Raw genomic sequence first — 24,844 nt, 5'->3', positions numbered from 1 at the left:
ATACATTTTAGCACCTGAGGTTAAAAAAATAATCAAAGTGGATTCCCCCCATTCTAAGCTGGGTGTGTGTGGGGAATACAATGTTAAGCAACACAGAACTTGCCACCTGAAGCAGATGCATCTCTGCCTCATGGAGCAGCCAACTCTACTGATAAAACAGTAAGGTATCATCAGATTGTAGGATCACAGCATTAAGAAGTAGCTAAATGGCAAATTCATTTGAAAAAAAAGAGAGGTTTATTTCAAAATATGTCAATATATTTTTGTTATTACAACAGTGAACAAGAAGTTCAAAATGTATAAAAACACATGAAAATTTTACAATATCACTGGGGAAAAACAGAGTTTAGTTTAGTGGATCAAATTATCACTCACCCTGCAACTAACTGGAAGGTCCAATTCAGACATCGCATTCTCAATCTAATAAATATGGTTTGTAATCAAAACTTCCCAGTCTGGATGCAAATGAGAAACTGATTTAAAAAGCCAAGTATTTTTTTTTTACGAAGCAGCCCAACATGGCATTTGTTTCTGCTCCAACAAACTGTGGTAGCTGGACTAGGAACGTGACATCTAAAGTACAAGCAAATTGCAGAGCAGCTGCATCTGTCTTAATGTGATGAGATTAGTAAATCTCACTTAACGAGTATGAATTTTCCAGATAGGTTATTGCACTTTCAGAAGGTCTTCACTCTCTTGAGTCTTTGGTTTTTAAAGCTTTCTACCTTTCCCAACTTCGGAGAGTATGGATTTTGTACGAAGTTCAAAATCGAAGAGTTTGTGTTCAATTGCGCACACTTCTTCATGGATGAGAGACGGGTTCACCCGCAGGATGAAGGAGAACAGATTTAAAACAAACTGGTAGGCATGAGGGAAATTTGATTCTTTAAAGTATGCCGAATGACCACACCTCCTAGAAAAGGGGAAAAATAGAAAACAGCCCACAAATTTATTCCAAATTACAATATCCAGAAAAACGGGTACACATCCTATCAATATTATTCAAACCCTTCTTGTACCACTACAGCTAAGCATTTATAGACAGCACTTGTAATCTGCAAAGTGTTTTGTAAGTGTTTGCTCTGCTTGCTTTCAACAACCCTGTTGAGCCACATGATCCCTGCTTTAAAGATAGGCAACTCACTCTCAAGAGACAGAAACTTAGGCACGGTTGTACAAAGAATTTACGAATGCGGAAGACCTTGAACCCGATTCTTACTTTTTAAAGAAACCAATTCTAAAGCCCTGTTCACACAAAGCAGTGAAATGTGTGGCATGGGAGCTGCTCAAAATATAAACAGCAAAGATTTATATTGCTGCCTTCATATGGCAAGCTGCCTTCAATAGCTCTTGTGCAAATTTGCTAGTTTCACTCTTCCAACCATCATGCGCACCCAGATTTATGTAGTAAATTGCTTCACATAAACAGTTGTGTGTGGGCACAGCAGACTCCAAGCTGCTTGGGTTTTAAGGAGCCACAGTGCTACTGTTTGTGTGCCTGAATTAGAAGTACGGGGCTGTATCCAACGCAGCAGCAATAGGATTGCAGAACAGGACTTCTTCCTTCCTCTCCTCTCCCCACATGACCCCAAAATCTGCTTCATAGGGCCACCCAGGCAGACTTTGAAGGCAGATTGCAGGGAAGAAGAGAGAAGGAGGAAGCTCAGTTGCACGTCTTTCATAGATGTTATTTTACGCTGTCTTATTCCATTTGGAAGTCACTTTGATTCTTGCTGATAGAACAGCAGGATACAAAAGATGAAACAAACACCTATCTCCAGCTTTTTAGCCCCTGGAATATACTGGGAAACAGTTTAAGAGCAGTACCAGACTAAAGCCAGTGTTAAGACCTAAGTAAGGAAAACATGCACCTGTCAATTAGGAGAAGGAAGTTTCCCTTGACAAATGTTTCCAGAATCCAAATGTGTATCTCTTGGTTCTTACTTATGTGGAAAAGTACAAGAGGATGTGAGAAGTATATACAATTGACCTTTTTAAGCAAAAAAGAAGTAATGTATTTAGTCTTGGTTCTTCCAAAAATCTACTTCTGATCTCTTAACCATGGAAGATGGTTAAAAGCTTTATTGGTTGGTAGTTTTAAGTGTGTACTATAGAGGTGACCAACACCTGGGCCACTTAGAAATGCAAGAAAGAAAGGAACTATCGGTAGGTAATCTGGGTTTATCACATAGCCACAGGCTACTGACTGCCTTTTCATGTGGTTAGGTCTACTACCCAGCAAGTTTTTTTGTAAGTGCTTGCTATATAGTGTACCCTGAACCAATCTCTCTATCTGACGTAGCCACAATCAAGAATGATACTGGTACTGACCATAGGAAAGGCTACTCAAGATCCCAAGATCTGATTTAAAATAAAGGTTTGACACCGACACAGCACAGCCTCAAAGCGCTAACACTACAGAACTGGCAAAAAGCAGCACATTTAATTTTTCAGCAGCCAGAATCATTACTTGAATACATGCATTCTGCAAGAAAGTAGCATGTACCGGTATGCAAATCTTTAAGGTCTCTCTCTCTCTCTCTCTCTTTCTCTCTCTCTCTCTCATGTCTTCCCACCTCACACTGCCTGTTGGCAGAATAACATATATTGTTCAACAAGAAATCTATCATTAAAGGATGTTGTGATTAATATACTGACACAAACTTTAATGTCCTCTACCATATGTTCTTGTTCATAATACTGTATCTTTCTTCCAAACTGGTGATGAATTAAAAAAAAGAGAGGCAAAAATGTAGGATACCTGAAAGGCAGCAAAATGTAACAGATGGGCAGGGTATAAGTAATAAAATATTAGTATTAGTATTATTATATTCAAGTCAACACATTCTACAACTCTTCTCACAAACGCTAACACATTTAGCACACATTTTCTACAGGGATGTCAAATACTTACTTCCGTTTGCACAGTGTAGCTGTAGACAACCAATACTTTCTGTTCAGAGTTGTTAATGTGTTGCCGCCTTTTGGTTGCAAAATCCCAACCAGGCTGTGCCTGTGGAAACAATCTATTTCCTCAGTCCAATTTAGCTGGAAACTTGAGGGGCTCCGCTTCTCAGTAGGTTCCACAGAACCAGAAAGTGCTTGGAACTGCCTTTGAAGGTCCACTACCATTTCTGTACAAAGCGAAATGTAACAATGAGCCACAAAACATTTTAAAGGTTGTTTCGGAAAGAAACAAAGGCTGGAAGACTTCTATAAAGGAAGCAAACTTCACAAGGCACACCCAAATGCTGAATATAAGTTATTCTCCAAAAACCTTAGTAATTCTGGTGATAGTAAAAAAATTATCAGAACTTAGCATCTTCTTGAAGAATTTGGGTGTCTCGTGACAGGCACTTTAATGGAAAGTTTAAATAATCTCCAACACATCACACGAGAAGAACTGATATACGGAAAAAGAGGAGTGTGGCCTTCCTTCCTTCCAGAAAGGACTACTCTAACTCTAGCATTGTCTGTGTCAGGTTCTTCTCTTTTCCCAGCGTGCAGCTGTCAATCTATTTGCAGCACAGGAAGCAGAGTCAGGAAGGCCTCAAGAATACAGTATTCCAAAATGCTTTCTGGGAGAATGGTTCAATGTTACATATTTGAGCCGTGTAAGGCTTACAGCAGATGGTAGTTCTGTTCCTACCTCCTTATGCCTCAAATGTGGCCAGGTTCTTAAGAACTAAATTCAACCTATTTGGGGGGCGAGGGGAGAGTAATGTTTTAGGAAAGGAAGAGCAAAGGAATTAGCCACTTACGTCTTTTCTTGAGGAAATTAGATGTTTCATGGACAAAAAACAATAGTGGCTTCTCACATCTCCATAATTGTCTGAAGATGCAAAAGAAAAGAAAAAGAAAAAAGAAATATTTGGGGATGGAGGAAAGAGAAGACAACACACAGTGGATCACAACAACCATATCCTTAACTATGATCTAAACCTGTTATAGAACAGTTGAATACAACCACCTGTTTGGTTTCACCATTCACCCCAAAAATGCCAAAATGAAATATCTTCCATTAATACCACTGCTGCTACTTAGGGGAAATAGCAGTGTAGTGCTAAAACCCCTTCCACCAGAGCTTAATCATCCCTCCCCACCAAGGCTACTTTCTACAGAAACCTTTCCCATACATTCCTCAAAATATCCCTCCCATTCCTTTCACTTTAAATAAATGTCAGCAATGGTAAAGGTAAAGGCGCTGACCATCAGGTCCAGTCGTGTCCGACTCTGGGGTTGTGGCGCTCACCTCGCTCTATAGGCTGAGGGAGCTGGCGTTTGTCCGCAGACAGCTTCCGGGTCATGTGGCCCACATGGAAACGCCGTTTACCTTCCCGTCGGAGCGGTCCCTATTTATCTACTTGCACTTTGATGTGCTTTCGAACTGCTAGGTGGGCAGGAGCTGGGACCAAGCAACGGGAGCTCACCCTGTTGCAGGGATTCGAACCGCCGACCTTCTGATCAGCAAGCCCTAGATTCAGTGGTTTAACCCACAGCGCCACCTGGGTCCCTGGGTCAGCAATGGTATCAGAAGTAAAAAAGAAAAACCCACCAAAAACATTTACAAAGAGACAGATTTCTAAGACATTACAGATGGGTCTACCCATTTTAATTCATATCTTCAGGTACTGCCCATTGCTATCATAACCCCTTTAATTTCTCCAACCCAAATCAGAGACGGTCAGTCTATGAACACCATACCTGATTCTTCCTTCATTAAATTTCTTCTGCTCCACATCCAGAGCATTCTTTACAACTAGGTACCATTTTCGAATATCAAACACTGGACAGCCTATAGTGAAAATGAACAAATTTTAAGTTTTCACTTTTATTCCATCCTTCTTTCAATGAATTTTAAATCAGTGTGGTCTCATTATTTCTGTACAAGATAGGAGAAGACCAAGAAAGCTCCACATCAAATTCCACATACACTGCTGAAGTTTCTAAACCATCCTCCAATGCTGCCTCGTGTAAAGTTCATTAACATAATCTGTACTGAGTGGTACAATAACATAGATAGTGAGTCAAGTTCTGACCTCTCTAGATAAGGTCCCATTTCATTCCACCTGATCATTGGGTCACCCATTTCCAATTCCACATACACCATGCAGGGTTTGAAACTCCCATTGTTCTAGGCACATTTTGCGACGGGGAATTTCATTAGCACAAGCAGTTTCTGAGCTCTGGGCACAGTACTGCACCTAAGATTTCAGATTAAAGCTGCAGAGTGGAATGGAAGGAGGACCTTTTTCTGCCTCCCCACTTCTAGCTACTCTCCGAAGACTGGAGAAGAGAACATAATCTTTTAGCTGCAGTTAATTCACTTTCAGCTTTGTATTCTTGTTATAAAAAAGCGCACCTGGACATTAGGTTGTTAATAATAATAATAATAATAATAATAATAATAATAATAATAATAATAAAAAATTTATTATTTATACCCCGCCCATCTGGCTGGGTTTCCCCAGCCACTCTGGGCAGCTTCCAACAGAAAATGAAATAAAATAATATATTAAACATTAAAAGCCTCCCTAAACAGGGCTGCCTTCAGATGTCTTCTAAAAATCTGGTAGCTGTTTTTCTCTTTGACATCTGATTGTTGTGCACATAGCCTAGGTTTAAGGTGCCATTTAGCTCTTAGCTTTCATATCTCCGTTTCTAACACTGACACCACACTATACTGACTCTTGTTAAGCTGTGATTAAAAGTATTGCATTCGTTTTTCAGCATTCTAGGATATCCAGCTTTAAGGGCATATTTGTATTAACAGATATCCATGAGCCCAATTCTTATTGGATGTTCTCTAAGGGAGGAGAGATTCAAACCAGATGATCTGTCCTACACCATCTTGCGAGACTTATTTGAGGGACTAGATCAGGGGTCAGCAACCTTTTTCAGCCGTGGGCTGGTCCACCGTCCCTCAGACCATGTGGTGGGCCGGACTTTTTTTGGGGGGGGAATGAACGAATTCCTATGCCCCACAAATAACCCAGAGATTCATTTTAAATAAAAGGACACATTCTACTCATGTAAAAACACCAGGCAAGCCCCACAAATAACCCAGAGATGCATTTTAAATAAAAGGACACATTCTACTCATGTAAAAACATGCTGATTCCCAGACCGTCCGTGGGCCGGATTGAGAAGGCGATTGGGCCGCATCCGGCCCACGGGCCTTAGGTTGCCTACCCCTGGACTAGATCTACTGCCGACCACATCATTACTACATAGTTGGGAATACAGCAATGATCACAAGTTAACAGAAAACTAGTTAGGTTTAAACAAGGCTAAAGCCAGCTGGGAAATGTGAGGGCAACTGTCATGAGGACAGATAGGAACAGAGGGGAGGAAGCATGTGATTCTGCAGCCGGTCCCTGATCTCTTTAGAGAAACTGAGGGATGAGCTATCTTACATCCGCACTAGAGTCTCTGGAAACTGAGCCTTTGTCAGTTTCTAGCATTTTCTATGCGACTTCTGCATCTAAAATTTAAGAGACTACAGTCACACAGATACTGTTCGGAAGCCACATGCAAATGTAAAATGCTCCTTTTTCACATGTAGATTTGGCCAACTCTTTCATACATTCGTTTGACTTAAACTTTCTTTTCAATTCACATACACTACTGAAAGAGCTTCCACAACTGTCTTGCATGTAAGCTAGCATCTTAAAATATAGTTGGCAATACAAAACTTCTACTAAGCTTCTTCTAAAGTTTTTGGTACCTTCTTCTTTCTTTTTGTTTCTCTCTTCGGCATAGTCTGCTAGTAACCTGAAAATATATCCAACAGATTCAGAGGGTTTTTATATATATATATTGAAATCATGGTCCCCATTTTTTCAAACTACTCAAGCATATTTAAAATCTGAGCCACTCTGATGAATCCAAAGACCTTATCTCTTAGGTTAAAAATTGAAAATTGTAAGGGCTAGTTCAAACCTTGCTCATCCCATGTGAATGGCCTCCTCCTGTGTTGGAGTTCTTGGATAACTGGGGACCATAGTGGCTAGCTCTGCAGGATATAGACCCTTACCCTCCAATTATTTCTCCAAATCCTTGGCCTCATCCCCCAGAGGGGAAGTCGGACCCCAGGGTCATGACACCATCCATTTGCATTGGGCTTGACTTACATGGAACATCTTCATACAAGAATCCACTGTCATCTGGTGGGGGATGAGATGGGTTTCAACTCTGACGTGGACACTCATGTGATCAACACAACACAAGTGTTACACCCCTCGCTGCCTGAAACACACCCTTTTCTGCCTCCACATTACAAGGATGAGGATGATTTACTACCCTGCCTTAGCCATAGGGTTCCAAATTTTTAAAATACAACATCCAAAACAGCTTGAAGCAAATTGGACTGGGATAAGTAACATTTGAACCACTGCTATGTCCAATAAGACCAGACCCTTTCAGAGCTGTGCTGCACAGTTATTCTGCCTGACCAAGAGGAAAATGGCAACATGGATTCTAGATGCTATATGAATATACACAAATTGAATAATTAAAGGAAGCAATATGTTATCTTTCTCTTATTCAATGTTCCATTTATTTAGTCCAATGGTTCTCAAACTTTTTTTTCTCTGCGCCACACTTCCATAATAAAAATTTACTCGCCTCACACCATTGTCTTCATTGATAAGAAATACATTGGGAAACAAAAAGAAACAACTCCTCGCAGTGCTTAATTCACACCACAGAACACAACAATTTTCTAATATGATCATGGGACACCCAGAAAATATAAAACAATGCAGCGATGTAAGAACATGAATCATTCCCAAAAGAAAATTATAAACGAGCCTCTTAAGTATGTATACAAACTCAATGAGAGGTGTGAGCTTGCTTTTGCCAGGCAATCTCATTTATATTAAGTCTAATTTGAGACAGACAAACTCTCATCTCCTCATCAACACAAAGAAGCCTTTCTCTTCTCTGATCTTTCATATTGGTCAGAGTTGGAGAACTGCAGAAGAATAGCCAATGCTATTCTCCAGCACTCTGTTCAAACAGTGATTCTGGATCACAACTAGGATTGTCCTCCGTACCAGTTGATACTCTCATTTTGAAAAGATATTGAGCCATATTCTGCAAATTAAAAAAACACACGTTTTGATATTATACTACACTGAAATGTATAAGCATTTATTTGTCCTTGAATCTTCCTGCCACGCTTGCCATCCTCTCCTGCCACACCACACCCTTTGAGAACCACTGGGCTAGTTCTTAGCGGTAATAATAGCAGTCCAGGATTTCTGTGGCCCTGAACTGCAGTAAGTCGGTAAGCTTGCGTTTGTTATAACAGCAGCGCACATTTACCATTCATAATGGTCATCCAGCAAGAACAGCATTTTCAGCACCACGACCACCACAGCTACGGCAAGAATATCGTATTTCACATTCCGAGCTGATTTATTCTCAGGACGAAGTGTCAGGAAGTCCGTTTCACCAATGCCAGTTTTTTTTACCACTCTCCATGCCCACTTGTGCATATCATCTGAATTAAGAAGAAGAAGAACTTCAAATGCTACGGAAGTCCAACACAAAGAACACATTTGGTGAAAGAATCCTTATGCTTCCATGTCGATAACTAGAGTTGGAAGGAACCTTGGAAGTTTATCCAGTCCAATGGTGGGGAACCAGACCTAATAAGGCTAGCCAGGCCTCCCCATTTGGCTCGCAATACTGCTCCACCAGGTCTTGTCACAGCTGGCCACTGATACCGTAAGTCTTTGAAGGTACAAAAAAAAAGTTTGTTCATAATAGATGTGTGAGTGTAGCTCTATTCCTAGTAGATTAGTTGAGCTTGTTTTCATGTGCCCAATTGTGTTTGTGGGGGAAAGCTTTACTTTCAAACAGGGTCACCAGTGAGGTGTATGAACTGTTTCTGATTATGGAAGGGAAACAACAATTTAGGCAGGTGAATGCTGGTGATATTTCAGAGTATACTGACAAACCCTCTGGAATCTGATGAGGTAGTTGATTCATGACATCCTTGCTAAACTGGAAAAGTAAGAAATTGTGTTCCTTGTGTCTTCGAAGACACCTGTACAGCAATGTGAAAATTGTACCTACAGTTAAAGTGGCGCAAAAAAGAAGTACAAATGCACCTTTTCTTAAAAGAAGAAATGTTAACATACAAGGCAACCTATCGATCTGTGGTAGCAGTACTACTTAAACCTTATTTTTGCTGTACGTGAAAACCTTATTTTTGCTGTACGTTAGGACACAAAGTGTTTATTAATTTCAGTTGGAGCATTAAGTTTCTGCTTTAATCTGTGCTGCATTAAGGACAATGGAACTTTACAGGGTTTAACTTTGATTGGATAACCTTCCTCAATCAGATCCATTTGTGGTTTGCAGTTTTCAAAAGGTACACGCAGGACTGGCATTATAACATAGCAGTCCCAATTCTCTTAAACATGGTTTTAAGACTGAGTAAGCTCAGGGATCTCACTCCCTTCTTGCTGTGTCATTTCCCTCCCTCCTTCATCAGCATCAATCATGGTATAACCAAAGCTAATACTAACAAAACAGTTCAATCCTTCATTAAAAGCTAACCATGATTAATACCGACAATGGGACAAACAGCACTGTGCCCTAATTAATGCTGAAAGGAGCAAGGAATTTCCACTGGAGAGAAGGGTCATGCCACAGCCTGCTTCCTATTCTAGTTTAAGGTAAAGGTAAAGAGACCCCTGACCATTAGGTCCAGTCGTGGATGACTCTGGGGTTGCAGCGCTCATCTTGCTTTATTGGCCGAGGGAGCCGGCGTACAGCTTCCGGGTCATGTGGCCAGCATGACTAAGCCGCTTCTGGCGAAACCAGAGCAGCGCACGGAAATAGGAGGTCGAACCGCCGACCTTCTGATCGGCAAGCCCTAGGCTCTGTGGTTTAACCCATAGTGCCACCTGCATCCCTGTTATTCTAGTTTATTTATATTCATATTTCTAGGCTGTTTTCTCACCTGAAAGCAGCTGGTTATGCAAGTATGAATCTCATTACTGCAGCAGCATGAGGAGTCAGAATAAATTAATACTGAATATCACATCTGGAATTCTAAGAGCACTGTCAACTTTTGGTATCCAAACCAGTCTTTCTCAACCTTGAATCCGCAGGTGTTCTTGAACTAAAATCTCTGACCACTGGCCATGCTAGCTAGGAATGACTGGAATTGCAGACTAACAACATCTACAGACCCAAAGTTGAGAAAGTCTGGTTTGGATACTAATAGTTGACAATGATCCAACTCTGATCCAAACCAGAGCTCCTGAAAATTACCACCAAAATAAAATGTTTCAACAGGAAACATTCCACATATTGTAGTGGAAACGCTACAATATATCTAAAAGTGATTTAAGAACAACAGTCCTATTCACTCAAGCACCTAAAAAAATCTGTTTCATTCAAAATACATAGTAAAAGCTAAGGTAATAAAATCTAAAGGGAAGACATTAAATCTACAGTCCTATACACGATTACTTGAGAGAAAGTCCCGTTGAACTTAATGAGACTTATTTCTTAGTAAACCTACATAGGTATCCTATCAGTATCCCAGCAATACTGAGGAACACCTTATTTTTCTTACATATGAATCTCATTTTCTCCAAGGAGTGATTGGGTAGAATCAAATGGTCAGCTATAAGTGACTTTAATTGTTCTGTTAACATGAATCAGCAGTAAAGAGGATCAACCTTCTTTTTCATGCCGTGTTATTAAAACTCGAGAGATGTGTCTGGAAAACATTTAGTACTTTCCTTTAATTCTGCTGCTGCCCTAGTGATTAAGTATTTGAACTCCTTCTTGTAATAAAGAGAAGATGAATATGTGTCTATATGAAAGTGCATAGAAGAGACAGTGAAGTAAGTAAAACATTTGCGGACATGATCTATCATTATATTTAGTCAAGTTTTATTTTCATATTCAGTGGATTCAAAAACAGGATTTCATATACCAAAAAGGTTTAGAGTGTGACTTTGTTTTAATTATTTTAGTACAGTACCAGGGAAGAAGTTAATTGAAAGCTTAACTCAACACCCATGAGGAATACATTCTGTCTACTGAGCTCACAACAACCAGGTGAGGTAGGCTTGGCAAATAGATAGTCGCTTTCCCAAGTGGGGAAATGCTTTTTTAAAAAAATAAAAAAACGATTTTTTTAAATTTAAATTGGATGTTTAAATTTAAATTGGATTTTTAAAATAAAATGCTTTTGGAGAAGAAATAGATAGCTTTCTATTTAAGTTACATTATAGTCATCAGGAAATAAGGATTTGTTTTAAGTTTTTCATGTGTGCTAAAACTCAGTCTAGGTTTTTATTTAAACAACCCGTTCAACCACATCAGTTAACAAACATGGATACACATGCGATAGTGTTGTTTTAGTTAAATAAATTGTTTGAACTATTATTAAGGAAATGATTATTTTTCTCCTTCCGATAAAGTACAGCAGAAAAGTTGTCCAAATATAAACAGTTAACTTATTAAACCTCACCATAATTTCTTAATTATCTGTCTATGTATTTCTAAAACTACTTTGAAAATTTATTATTCCAAAAATGAAACCTTCATCTGGTTGTAAATATTAACATTGTACCAGCAAGAATGAGTCTTTCTGTAAAAAAATATGATTTAAATCAAGTTTTACTGACTAGTGATTTAAATCGTAATTTAAACCAATTTGATTTAAAGCAAACCCACCCTGTTACCTATTATGCCAGGGTTTCCCAAACTTGGGTCCCCAGTTGTTTTTTAGACTACAATTCCGATCATCCCTGACCATTGGTCCTGCTAGCTAGGGATGATGGGAGTTGTAGTCCAAAAGCAGCTGGAGACCCAAGTTTGGGAAACCTTGTCCTGTGCTTCTTCACTGAGCAGGGATCTGATCCTGTATTTCTCAGTTGCAAGTTCATTGCCAAGCCGCTGTCCCACACTGGCTCGCTCATAAATTTTGAGCCATTGGCTTGGTTTGACAGATCCTAGAGCATCAGCCATGAGTTTCAAATATAAAGCCATAGGAGTCCCCATGATACTACCAACATGAAGATTTAAAAGGACTTGATAATGTATTTTTGTTTTTGAGGGAAAAATAGGGTGAATATTAAATTCGGTGTTACAAAACACATCCCTCCCCCCCATGCCCTTACCAGGCAAATTAGCTTCCATCAAATACTTCATGCAGAGAATGTTTGGATGAAGGAAGCTGCCTTCTGCTATATCTGGAAAACAAGGTAGCTTCAGGTATACAGCAAGGGCCTGCGTCTTTTTGTGAACATCTTCATACTCAGGCCAAGACTGGAAAACAAAATAGAAAATAAGTGTCATCATTTGAACGAAAGCACATTTGCCCTATATAGAAATCTGAGCTGCTTCTTGGGGGACTCCACAAAGCACCAAGCATAATGCTGAGTTGTTCTTTTGGCCTGGAACTTTCTTTGCTCTTTTGAGAAACACCTAATGAAAACATAAATACAACAACAGGAAAAACCAAAAAAAGATCTTTTATCAGTTAAGCTAGAACCTCTTTAGCCCTGTAAATACACATCATTGCTGCTTTTAACTGCTTTGAGGAATATTTTGGGCACAAGGTCCTATTTACAACATAAGCCGAAGGATAAGGCATCCATACCGGTTAACACGGTTAGCTGAAAAGCAAGTTAAAGCAAACCTACGCGATCCTAAAACTTCCAGAAAGCTTTAGAAAAGTTATTTCAAAGTATGCCTTTAGGTTTTTAATGCACTGATTCATATTACTTTATGAATAGAGAAGGCAATAACCATTTTCTAATATAAATGGATGAGTCATATTTCATTTCAATCAAACTTATTTTCTGATAGCTTCAGGGTACGTTATAGGCAGCATCGTTAAGATAGAAATGTAAACCTGATTTATTTGATTTTGGCCTCAGTTCAATAAGAGAGAGATAAGGGGTTTCACCCCACAGCAAACCAAAGAAAAAGGAAAGAGAATCTGCAACTGTAGAACAGTTTGCTGAACTTAAAACATGAAAAGTACTATTGGAACCTAAAACAAACAAACAAACAAACACTTAAGAAATGTTGAGTTTGATCCTAACAACCACAAGCAGAGTTCTGCTCCCAAACATATACAGTACGCTCTCATTGCTTGGGAGGAAGGGGGGGACGGACGTATTGCCAGGATGCCCAGAGATGTTGGCTTGGATTGCTAGCCAGTTATTCTTTGTTACCACAAACCTTCTCTTCTCCCCAATTTTCTCTGACACATGCTAGAAAGTTTGGAGGAAGAGGTAATCTTTTGTCCCTTCAATCTGCTGTGGCCTTGATGGAGGAAGTGGTCTTTTGTGTGCTGCTATGTTCTTCTCAACAGAGTCAAGGATCCTTGCCTCTGGCGAGAACTTTTGTGGAAGTCTGCCCGTGTCCAAAAAGATCACATCCAACATCAAGTTTGCACTTACAAACAGGTGCCTATAAGTAGCACATACATGTTTCAGTCTCGATGGGATAATCTTAACACAGCTCTGTCTATTTTCCTTTTTTTCTAGGCATTTAGCATTCTGAAAACAAGACATCCATTCAAAAGTTTCATTTTTGATAATGCCAATTAAACAAACACATGAATAAACCAACAATAAAAGCATTCTCAGGTTCCCCTGGAGTCTACAAATAGCACAAGGCATACACAACTCCAGCAAAAAGTTTACTCATGCATGTAAAATGTCTACAAGCTGTATTATGCTTGCAATCTTTCAGAGCAGCAAGTTTTCTTTTTTTAAAAAAAAGCAACCTTTTTGCCTGAAGCACTTTTCTTGAAAAACAAGAAATACATGCTTTACAGGACTGTTGCACATCAGGGTTTACGTCGGTCTTCAGACATTTCAGGATAGGTAGTCAAAGGTAGTCAAAGTTTATTTAATAACGAGAGCTACGAGTTTGAAGAAATATGCTTTCCTTGATATCGCACGCATAAGAAGTATAGGAATAACGTTGTAAATATTTAATAAAGAAAAATTAACCATCAAAAATATGCCCTGTTCAGGATGAAAATAAAACTGAGCATCCAACTATCTTAGGTTATTACCAGACATTACCAGGATTTCAAAGGCTGAATTGACATCCGGGGGGAATTTCCAAAAGGCGGTGGTTTTTCTTGAATCTTAGGCAAGTCAATTTGAAAATTTGTGTTTTTGTAAAAAAAGAAAAAAAGAAATGAAAAGCTCAACAACTTTGGGGTTTTCCTAACGAAAACCCTGGGTGTCCTGGTTTATGGCAACCCTAAACTAGCTCTCTCAATTGAATAAGCTGCTGAAGTCCCCCCCCCCCCAGGACATAAGCTGAAAGAGCATTGCATTATTATGACCAAGACATGTATCACCAGAACTAATAGTCTAACTCTTCACTTGAAAAATTGGGGCATTTTGCTGGCCTCTCTTCTACCACCATGGCATACTATCTTTTATAAGACCCTAATCTAGATGAACAGGAGGGAATTAGAGCACTGGGAATGATGCTTCTACCTGAATTATTTCCTCAAACATCCATATAAACATTTAAACTACTTTGAGGAAAGAGGTATTAGTCTTGTTTTCAAAGATGTTTATTTAAAATGAAACAGATCGTTATGTTAAATCTGTCACAGCCCAGGGCTTAATTTTAATTATTTGGTGATGAAAAACAATTCTAAGTGTTGGATTACAATTCCACTATTTGGACAGTGTCATCGGGGGTGGGGGGTGGGGAGTGGGATAGAGACAGAAATACTCCTGCAAATACAAGTACTACTGTACTGTTTCCCTTATAAAGGACTTTTTTTCCCATACAAAAGGCAACCTAAGTATGTATTTAGCCATATAATTTAGAGCAGAACTGGAACTTTCAGAAACAGGGGAGTAGCAAACTTATCCCACCCAAGGTCACTCCAATGCCTCCTCTGGCAAATCTATACTACTGAGATTTTCACTGTACATCTATTAGTGAACACCAATATAGCACAGGGGTGGGCAGTATTATGCCCTCAAGATGTTGATGTCCTCTGCATTGAAAGCTCAGCACAAGGTGAGGAGGGTTGTTGTTTTTTAACCTCCCTGTACTGTATTGCTTGGAAAGTGTGTTGCTCCCACAATTCCCCCCACAACAAGTACCTCAGGATAGGAAGACACACACACACACACACACACAAATAAAGCTTAATTCAAGTATGTAAATAAGCAGCGGGACTCCCTGTTAGTGGAATGCCAGCAGCCTCTCTTATGAGTTAAATTTCAGGCCTTAATTTTTAACGGCTAGCAGTAAAAAAAAATATTGTCAAATTTTCAGGCTTCTCTAATAACTTTGAGCTACATTTGCATCAATTTCAGTTTCATGGAGCTAAATCATCCGGGGCAGAGGTGACTTTTTTTTCAACGGAGAGCCTTTTTTAAAAGGAAGTAATATAACACTTCCAGAAATTTTAAAGTAATTCTTGAGGTACATGTGTGCTAAATTTCAGAGCTATAGCTCAGTGGGAGTTACCTGGTGAATTTCAATACCCTATGAGTCAGTCAACTTTCTATCACAAAACACCCGCAAAAATCACTTGTAAAAGTAAACATGTCACATATGCGATTAAGAGTATCACACTATACTGGAATATTGTAGATACAGAAATTTATGATGCAACAACACCAGTGCAACCAGTTGCCAATTATGTAAGGACAATGACAATATTGCCATTGACTGCCAAATGCAAAACTTACAGCCAAACTGGTACATGAAATAACAATGACCTAGTGACTCAATGTTTTCTACACAGACATTTCTAAAATACAAATCAGATTAAGATTCCTTCTTCATTATTTCCCTGTAATTGTTTTGTATTTTCCTTCAGCCTGCTAGTGTTTACATCCTTTCACCTAGTTCATACATCTGTTGGAATTTTTTTTAAAACAGGTAGGATTGTAAGGATTAAAAATTGCTACATCAGAAGTAAACCCTAGTGGCCCCCCCAACTTCACAACCTCATTCAGATGAAGAAAGTGGGAACCGTTTAGTTACCGTATTTTCCCGTCAATAACACACCCCCATGTATAAGACGCCCCCTATTTTTGGGGGACTCAAAATTAAGAAAATAGGGGGCAATTGCCCCTGTGTATAAGACTAACCCCCTTTTTTAGCATTATTTTTTAGTTAAAAAAGCATAGTCTTATACACGGAAAACTACGGTAATTTGAGAGGCAAGGGAAAGCGGTGAAATTTGCAACCACCAGGCTCAGGGTGGAGGTAACTTTTTTTCACCACTGGTACCGCTAGTAGCTTTCTTTAGGGCTTTAAACAATAGTAACAACTTTATTGTGCTGTTGCCATGAGCAGTATCACCACCACCACAGCTTGTTTCTCATTGGCCTAGCTCCTGCTGGGGAACTGGGTGCAGACGAAGGGAGAGTATAGCAGCTACCAATGGAGGCTATTGTATTTTTGTGGTGGCTGCCATTTCCACCCTTTGAAACAATGGTTTGGAACTAATGCTGCATCCAGGGCATTGTGGGAAAGAAAATGATGTCCAGACCAGGGTGGATTTGATTTAAATCAAATCGATTTAAATCACTAGTTTTAAAAAATAAAATCGTTGATTTTTATCCACCCTGGTCCGGACCACATACTGTACAGCTGTAGCAACACAATAAACTTTTTTTTTTTTTAAAGGAAGGCTAGAAGAAACTACTGCTGCTACAGCTACCGGTAAATGGATAACAATGGTCAATCTCTCTATCACGAAGACATAGCTTTTGGTGCAGAGTAATGGAAACACTTAACACAGGGCAGAAGTTTGGGTCTTCTATCTTTCAGACAAGGAAGGGGAGCTTTATATCTAATAATTCCATTCCTCACTGGTGTGTTTTGTCCCCTAATGAAGCAGGACAAGAAAAAGTGTGGGCAGCAATGGTCTTATCACAGCACCTTCAAATCTCTGAAAAGAACTGCAATACGTTCAGTGGCATGTATGCATTTTTCCATGTCCTGCTATTGACTCTAGTCAAACAGGTCTGGCAGATTTCCGTAGTGATTCAGACACCTGATTGACCAACAACTGCAATAGGTCAATAACTGTACCATACAACCTTAAACTCGAGTGGGGTGTGCGAAATGATCATGTATTTCCAACTGAATTTAATATAAAATGATTTTTATTTTTATTTTTAAAAAAGAATTACCCATGCACTTTCAAGGTTCGACTGTTGTAATGCAGTCTATGAGGCTATCTTTAAAGACAGCTTGAATATTACTCTACAGCCTTATAAGAAAGGGATTTTCCCCTAAAAGGCAGAATATGCATTTATATAATAATAATAATAATAATTATGAACAATGAAATGTTCATAGAGAAAAAAGAAAGCATAAGAATAAAAATATATTCAGCACTATAAGCGGGCTCAGACAAATTTTAGGACTCATTTTCATTTCCTTTTCTGTACCTTTTCCTTCCAAAAGAAAATCCCATCACCCATCCCCACCCACCCCCACCACCCTCTCTCTCTCTATATATATAAGGGCCTGACACTTCCGTTTCCAGTGTATCTGAAGAAGTGTGCATGCACACGAAAGCTCATACCAAAATAAAAACTTAGTTGGTCTTTTAGGTGCTACTGAAGGAATTTTTTTATTTTCCTTTTTAGCATTACTGCAAACACGAATTTATTTTTTATTTTTTAACAGTTTAACAGTTAACAATTTATTTTTTAACAGTTTTCCCACTAATTGAATTTTCAAGTTTCTTAAAAACAGTGATGGGAATACAGAGGAGGTAAGGAATGTTTAGAAAATAGAGAGAGCAGCGATGCAAAGGGTGGACACATATCTTCTAACATCTGTGAAGCACATGCTCCTGGTGATGTAACAAATGGAGGGTGTGCCTTGGGATTGCTAAAGGGCCAACAAATGGCAGGAAAGAACTAATATGTGCATGAACCACCTACAGCTTACGGTAACTTAGAGAGCTGCCTAATATCCTGGCTTGCTCTAAGGAATAAACAGTTTGTGAAGGAGATGCAACACCCAGCTATGGCGATAAGATACTGGAAGCAGATTCCCTCGGAGCCAGAAACAGTCATTGGCAATACCAATGAAATTAAGCTCTCGTGGGAAAAGAAACACCAGCCGTATAGGTGGTAAGCCCAGATTTGACTGGGGGAGAAGTTAGAAAATTTGAAATTAGGTTGGGCTGCTTGTGTATGTTTCTCGCTGAGACTATGCCCTCCCCTTGCCCTAACCACCTTCAATGCATCTTGAAATAGCTGGTGCAACCTGATCAGCATGTTGCATGAATATGGAATCACCAGTCCAATTCACACACTGTAAGAATGGCTTTTCTTTCTCTCCCATGGTTTGTACACTTGCACATGTACACCCCAACCACAGTCTCCACAGATCAACTCACGCATCTCAGGCCATGAGCAAAGAGATCTACATAGAAAACGAGTTTAAATCATTCACACAACCATATACGAATTCTGTTCTGCTGCTAGAGGATAGCCATAGGGTTATTCATCACGGATTACACTTCACGGCAGAAAAGAACGTTCACTGCTTGAATAACACTATTAAACTGGCATATATATATAGGGAATCATATGAAGCCACACCTGTCGACACTCTAATTCAGCTTCTCTCCCTCACAAATATTAAAAGATAATAGCAGAAAGCAAAATTAGTTTGAATTTGACCAACATTTCAATAAGCCTATCTTCCTTCTCTGTTAAGCAATGCTTCAACAGGTAAGGACAAGCCAGAGTTTCTGTTACACAACAGCAGATTCCCGTGATACACCTGATTACAATAAATGTCAGAAATGAACTTCCTCCTCAGCTCTTTTTAAAGAGCCTCACCCTTGCTTACTGTCATTTCTGAAGCTGTTTCAAGAGAGAAAATAAAATGCTATTTATGTGTGGCACCTGTTAATTTCATTAACTCCAAACCGATTAAAAAAAGAAAGAGAGAGAGAGAGATTGAACAGAAGAGGTTCAGGTCCCCAAATCCTAACTGGAAAGACAAGGAAGCTGCTATTTTGGGCACAAAAGGAGAGGTTTTTTGAGAACTCAAATGCTTCATCTTGTAAGTCTCAAATAGGCACGGCAAGTAAAATGGGACAGATCAAAAAATATATATCCATACTTCAAAGCTTCATTATCCTTCTGGTAAAATGAAAGCCAGATGCAGCATATTTGAGAAAATTAACCATGATTTGAAACTCTCTCTCTCTCTCTCTCTCTCACACACACACACACACACACACACACACACCTGACACAGAACATCCTGTTTGCCTGTCCATAACCACCACGTTTACTCACTTGGCTCACTAAAGCATCCCTGCCCAACTACAAGGAATAACTGGCATGAAATCAGGTTGTGTCATTGAGACCAATGCAGGTAGGAATCAGAGTCAATCCATGGAAAGGACAGGTGGCGTCTTTCTAGTAGACAACCTGGTCCAAAATGGTCCTGGTGCCGTGGTCCAAAATGCTCTTCATGGCCAAGAGTGAAACAAGAACCTGCTTGGAAGCAAAGCCTTACTTCCTTCTGAACAAGGACCTAGTCATGTCAGTGTAGGCTGGAAGCAGGGTACTACAGGAAATGAATATAGTTTTGAGGGCTGCCTATAAGTTCAGGAGAGAGAGGCTAAAAGGAAGGATCTCCTGAACTTCTCTCTAGAACCAGGAGCAGCAGAGAAATGAGGTCCATGGGCAATAGCGAAGTCTTTTCTTCCTCCTGAAGCCTTAGGCAACTGGTTGTAGTAGTTGGAAAGGAGAGTGTACAGCCACACATACATTTATGAACCCAGTGAATTTTGGAACTAACACAGTTAACTAACCCACAGCACTAAAGCAAAACACAGTTTTGTTCTAGGGCAACGTGTGCTTTGTGAATGACTCTACCCTAAGTCTTTTCACTCTGGTACAGTATTAAATGACTATCTTCAGGTCTTCCAGCTCCTTCCAAAAGCATCATTGGAAGCTTTTATTCATTGAGGTGGCTGATGCTGAATGCCACCAAGGAAGAATTTGTAATCAGAAATGAAAGGGTGAGGCACACTGAGGAGATGACTACTAATTACCATGCTGTCCCAACTTCTCCATTTCCTAAATAACACCTGGAGAACATTTAAGGAAGCAGTATCAAATGCTTTTAATCTTTCACTGTGCAGTTTCTAGCCTACAGTTCCAGCACCTCAAGGGGTAAACAAAGATGAAGGGAATAATTTTCAAGACACAGTTTCACCAGGAACTTTAAGATGGATATGCCACATGAAGTATATGAAACATCTGAAAAACGATAAACAAACAAACAAACAAACAAACAAAAATCTAAAAAAAACCTTTATGCTCACAGTATTTACAAAATTCCAATACTGTACAGAAGAAAAATATTCATGGAAATTCTATGGCAGTGGACCAAACAAGGAAAGAGCTAATATCCTATGAAAATGGTACGGTTTATTACTTGTATGCAAACATTTAGAACGGATTAAAATATGCCCAACAATCTATAAACAAAGGTAGGGGTGGTCAACCCTTTGGAGCTAGTAGGCATATACTGTATAGCATTTTGAGGATGTGCTAAAGGTGCCAGTAATGAAACAGCTGCTGTGGGGGTGGGGATGGAAGGCATAATAGTTGTCCATGGAGGCGCAGGTTAATTCTGTGTCCAGGGCGGCTGGCTACCAGCTCCATCTGGTACACAGGCTGAGACCCTAGCTGCCCGCGGACTGTCTCGCCAGAGTGAAGGGGGGGAGGACCCTGTTTTAACCAGAAGTTTCAATGTAAACCCCTTCTCACTAATGGAGAAAGCCCCTCTGAATCAGCTGATCGGTGCTGGCAGTATTCATTCAAAAGAGGAATGTTTTGAAAAACCATCTCTCCAAATTAAAATGCTCCCCATTTTACATGGCTGCAATGCAAAAAAGACAGAAGAAGAAGAAGAAGAAGAAGAAGAAGAAGAAGAAGAAGAAGAAGAAGAAGAAGAAGAAGAAGAAGAAGAAGAAGAAGCTGACTACCACAGAATAAATAAACGGTGAGAGCACCAGGGGGAGTGAACAGCAGAAAGTAATAAAAGACATTAGACAATGCCTGGAAGGAGCCGGTGAGGCTAAAGAGCATTTCCAGAAATTGTAAGATCAGTAAGAAAAATCTACTTTTAATTCATCAGAGCCACCATACGTGTATGTAATGGGTAAATATTTTCACAGAAGGTCACCTTTACATAGAAGATCTTGCAGTCCGTCCCATATACCTTCATCTCCTCTGGGAAATCTTTATAAGCATTCAAGTAAGGAATGTGGCCATCCATTACCAGCCTAAATGTAAGGAATAGAAGTAAAATCATGATGTACATACTGATTTTAGTTCAAAACGCATGACAAGACATAGATACAAAGCTAAAACGTAACAGCTGAGTGAAATCACGAATCCCTGCTAAATATTTCATTTAAAATATATTTAATTAATGAGAGCAAAAGTAGAAACCCATCCATATGGGTTAAACCGTGTTAAACAGTGGTGTGCAATTATTGGAAGTGGGCACGTCTATGCAGAAATATCAATCAGAGCAAAAAGAAGGGGGTGCTTGGAAGAAACAGCCATTTGGTTAACTCTGATTCTATTGCAGACTTGTATTCTTCTAGTCGATCAGTAAAGAGGAATTTTGAAAAGCCTACACTTCCCAAGCTAAAAAAAGCAGTTTTTAGATCTTCATAAATTGATTAGCTTGTAAAAACACGAGGAAGGGCCGGGAGGGGGCAGATAAGAGGCTGAAGGTTGTGAATGTTGAGCCAAGCCAAAGTCCACAACTAGGCTTGTAATGCCTAAGAAATTGCAAAATTAGGGGAGTTAAATTTTGATCTCCCACTTTAACAAAAAAATTATTTGCCACTGCTAGGAGTTGAAAATCACAGAATGTATGACAAAACTGAAACTGCCTTGGTTGCACTGGTCGATGATCTCCGGTGGGCTAGGGACAAAGGTGAGAGCCGTTTCCTAGTTCTGCTGGATCTCTCAGCGGCTTTTGACACCATCGACCATAACATCCTTCTGGACCGTCTAGAGGGCTTGGGAGCTGGGGGCACTGTCATACAGTGGTTCTGCTCCTTCCTCCTGGGCCGTGTTCAGAAAGTGGTGGGGGGGGATGAGTGTTCAGACCCCTGGGCTCTCACTTGTGGGGTGCCTCAGGGTTCTGTCCTCTCCCCCATGCTTTTTAACATCTATATGCAGCCGCTGGGAGAGATCATCAGGGGGTTTGGGCTGGGTGTCCATCAGTATGCTGATGATACCCAGCTCTACCTCTCTTTTTAATCAGAACCTGTGAAGGCGGTGAAGGTCCTGTGTGAGTGCTTGGAGGCGGTTGGAGGATGGATGGCGGCTAACAGATTGAGATTGAATCCTGACAAGACAGAAGTACTGTTTGTGGGGGACAGGAGGCGGGCAGGTGTGGAGGACTCCCTGGTCCTGAATGGGGTAACTGTGCCCCTGAAGGACCAGGTGCGCAGCCTGGGAGTCATTTTGGACTCACAGCTGTCCATGGAGGCGCAGGTCAATTCTGTGTCCAGGGCAGCTGTTTATCAGCTCCATCTGGTACGCAGGCTGAGACCCTACCTGCCCAGAGTGGCTGGGGGAACCCGGCCAGATGGGCAGGGTATAAATAATAAATTATTATTATTATTAAAATGTAGCGCAGCCACAACTTTGAAAGCCATGTTATCAGCCAAGTGCCGATGGCCTCTCTGAGGGAAAAGTTTGTTTTGCTGGGCAGGTTTGGGTCACCGAGTGTTTTCTTTTTCTTTTTCCCTGCCAGCAAACGGTTAGCAAACGGCAGCTTCTGATTGGCCGGGGTTCCAGGAGAGGGAGTTGAAAAGGAGAGGTTTTTGGAAAGGCAGGTTTTAGGTTGGGAGATGGGGAGTGAGAGGAGAGGGAGTTTGTTCTGGGTAGAAACATCCACTCTGAGGAATATATCAAAAGCTAGAGAAAGGAGTCTCTGAGCTTAGTGTGAAGGACAGTGTGTGGTGTCCTGTGGGAGAAATAGGCCAGGAATTCAATGGGAGGCTGAGATTGAGCCTGGAGAAGTAAAACCTGGAAAGATACAGTCTACTTAGGTCTCATTCCAGTCAGGAGGGGAGAGATTCTTCTACAAAAAGAGAAGACTCCCAAGCCAGTTAAGAGGGGTGTGGTGATCCCTTGGGTCTGTTACTTGGAGTACCTCAGGAGTAGGTTTGTCAAAGGGGGTGTGTAACTGACAGGAAGCACCACCTTGTTTAAGAACCAAAGTATTAAGCAGCAACAGCTGTGCAACAGCTGAGAAAGAACTGAAGTGAAATAAGCTGAGCACTTACCCTTTAGTCTAAAAACCTGTAACATCTACCTGAAGTGAAGTAACTGAACATAAGCAACTGAAGTTTAAAAAAAGCTGTGCTTGATTAGAAGTCCGTAACATCAGTTAGATTTAGTATAAATATTATTAGGTGAACGGTTACCTGAAATAACATTATAATCCAAAGTATCCTTTGTTTTACCCACTTTGTGACATAAACTTCCTTTGTTTAATAAAATCTTTCTTGTTTATATGATCAAATCCTGCCAGAGACTCCAAATCATTAAGTTTTCCCTCACACAAGTCCCCCCCACTAGATAATCTGGGGTAATTTGTAGAGATTTGTGTAACTGGTGTACTGTGAGGTGGCCGCACTATATTTAAGTGAGGGCCAGCCCAACGGTGCCAGGGAGGAAAGTGCCATTGCGTCGTCGCAGACTCAAAGTTAATCTATTCCACTGGTCTTCAACTTGTGGGTCAGGGCCCACTGTGTAGGGATGGGGAACCTCTGGCCCTCCAGATGTTCGTTGTACTCCCAACTCCCATCAGTCCCAGCCAGTATAGCCAACGATCAGGGAAGTCCAACAATATTTAGCCTATCCTAATGCATGCCACACCAGCAGCACTACCACCATATGTGTGTGTGTGTGTGTGTGTGTGTGTGTGTGTGTGTGTGTGTGTGTGTGTGTAGATAGACAGACAGACAGATAGATGTTGGTTTCCTAAATCCATAGTTAGGCTAATGGTCTCCACATGCATACTTCTCTGGATTCCTTTTGTAAGCAGTGGAAACACTGTTATTCTGATGGCTATTTAGGCACTAGTGAATGTTGCTGTTTCAGTTGGTTTCAGCTAGCTTCATTTTAATTTTTTGTACTAGTCTAATTATATTGTTGTTTGGTCTGCATCATGAAATGTTGAGAACAATTCTCTGGTGAAATGTGAAATTTTGTTTTATTTTATTTATTTATTTTTTAAAAAGCAGGGCTTTTCCCCAGCCAGAACTCACTGGAACTCAGTTCCGGCACCTCTCGGGTGGGTGCCACTTCCATTCTAAGAGAACGAGAGAGGTGAGTTCCAGCTCCCCTTTTTCTAGAAAAGTAGCACTGTAAAAAAGCAAATCTTCTTATTCACAACTGACCTAGAAAAGTGATAAAACTGTTTAGTTAATCATATTTTATTCTACCTGTCAGAGGGCCTGGTATGGCTACTCTAGAGTAACGACTCCAGCATGGTCTTTTAAGGCTTTTATTAAGTGCTGATTATTTACAGTGTTCAGAGCAATAAAAATGCATCCTTAAGGTGAGGTGTCAGAACTCCCGAATGGCGATTGGCGCGTTTTCTTCCAGCACCACAACTTTGGCAGACCCAACCTCTTCCCCCTACGTTTGCGTCGCAATTCGGGAGTTGGGGGGATTGGCCTCCCCCCCGTGCGTCCAACTTCCTGTCCCACCTGAGGCATGGGCTCCACAACCCTGCCTGAGCCTCGGACACCACTTCCTGACTCTCCGCTGGAGGCAGA

The 24,844-nt window shown here is 40.3% G+C and overlaps 1 protein-coding gene across 1 annotated transcript in view; it reads right to left on the bottom strand.

Annotated features, from left to right (window-relative positions):
* Positions 1–218: 218 nt before the first annotated feature.
* Positions 219–24,844, bottom strand: part of TAF1B (TATA-box binding protein associated factor, RNA polymerase I subunit B) — a 41,772-nt gene continuing 17,146 nt past the window's right edge. The window contains exons 8-15 of the mRNA XM_060272477.1: positions 21,217–21,316; positions 12,156–12,303; positions 8,329–8,506; positions 6,728–6,774; positions 4,705–4,795; positions 3,762–3,832; positions 2,915–3,134; positions 219–913 (exon numbers count right to left, since the gene is read on the bottom strand). Coding sequence (XP_060128460.1) covers positions 712–913; positions 2,915–3,134; positions 3,762–3,832; positions 4,705–4,795; positions 6,728–6,774; positions 8,329–8,506; positions 12,156–12,303; positions 21,217–21,316 — 1,057 coding nt within the window. The 3' untranslated portion in view covers positions 219–711. The remainder of the gene's footprint in view (positions 914–2,914; positions 3,135–3,761; positions 3,833–4,704; positions 4,796–6,727; positions 6,775–8,328; positions 8,507–12,155; positions 12,304–21,216; positions 21,317–24,844) is intronic.

This window comes from Zootoca vivipara, chromosome 3, assembly GCF_963506605.1.
Source record: "Zootoca vivipara chromosome 3, rZooViv1.1, whole genome shotgun sequence".
Lineage (NCBI taxonomy): Eukaryota > Metazoa > Chordata > Lepidosauria > Squamata > Lacertidae > Zootoca > Zootoca vivipara.
The sequence above is the reverse complement of the archived record's forward strand: the minus strand, read 5'-3'. Positions and strand labels throughout refer to the sequence as shown.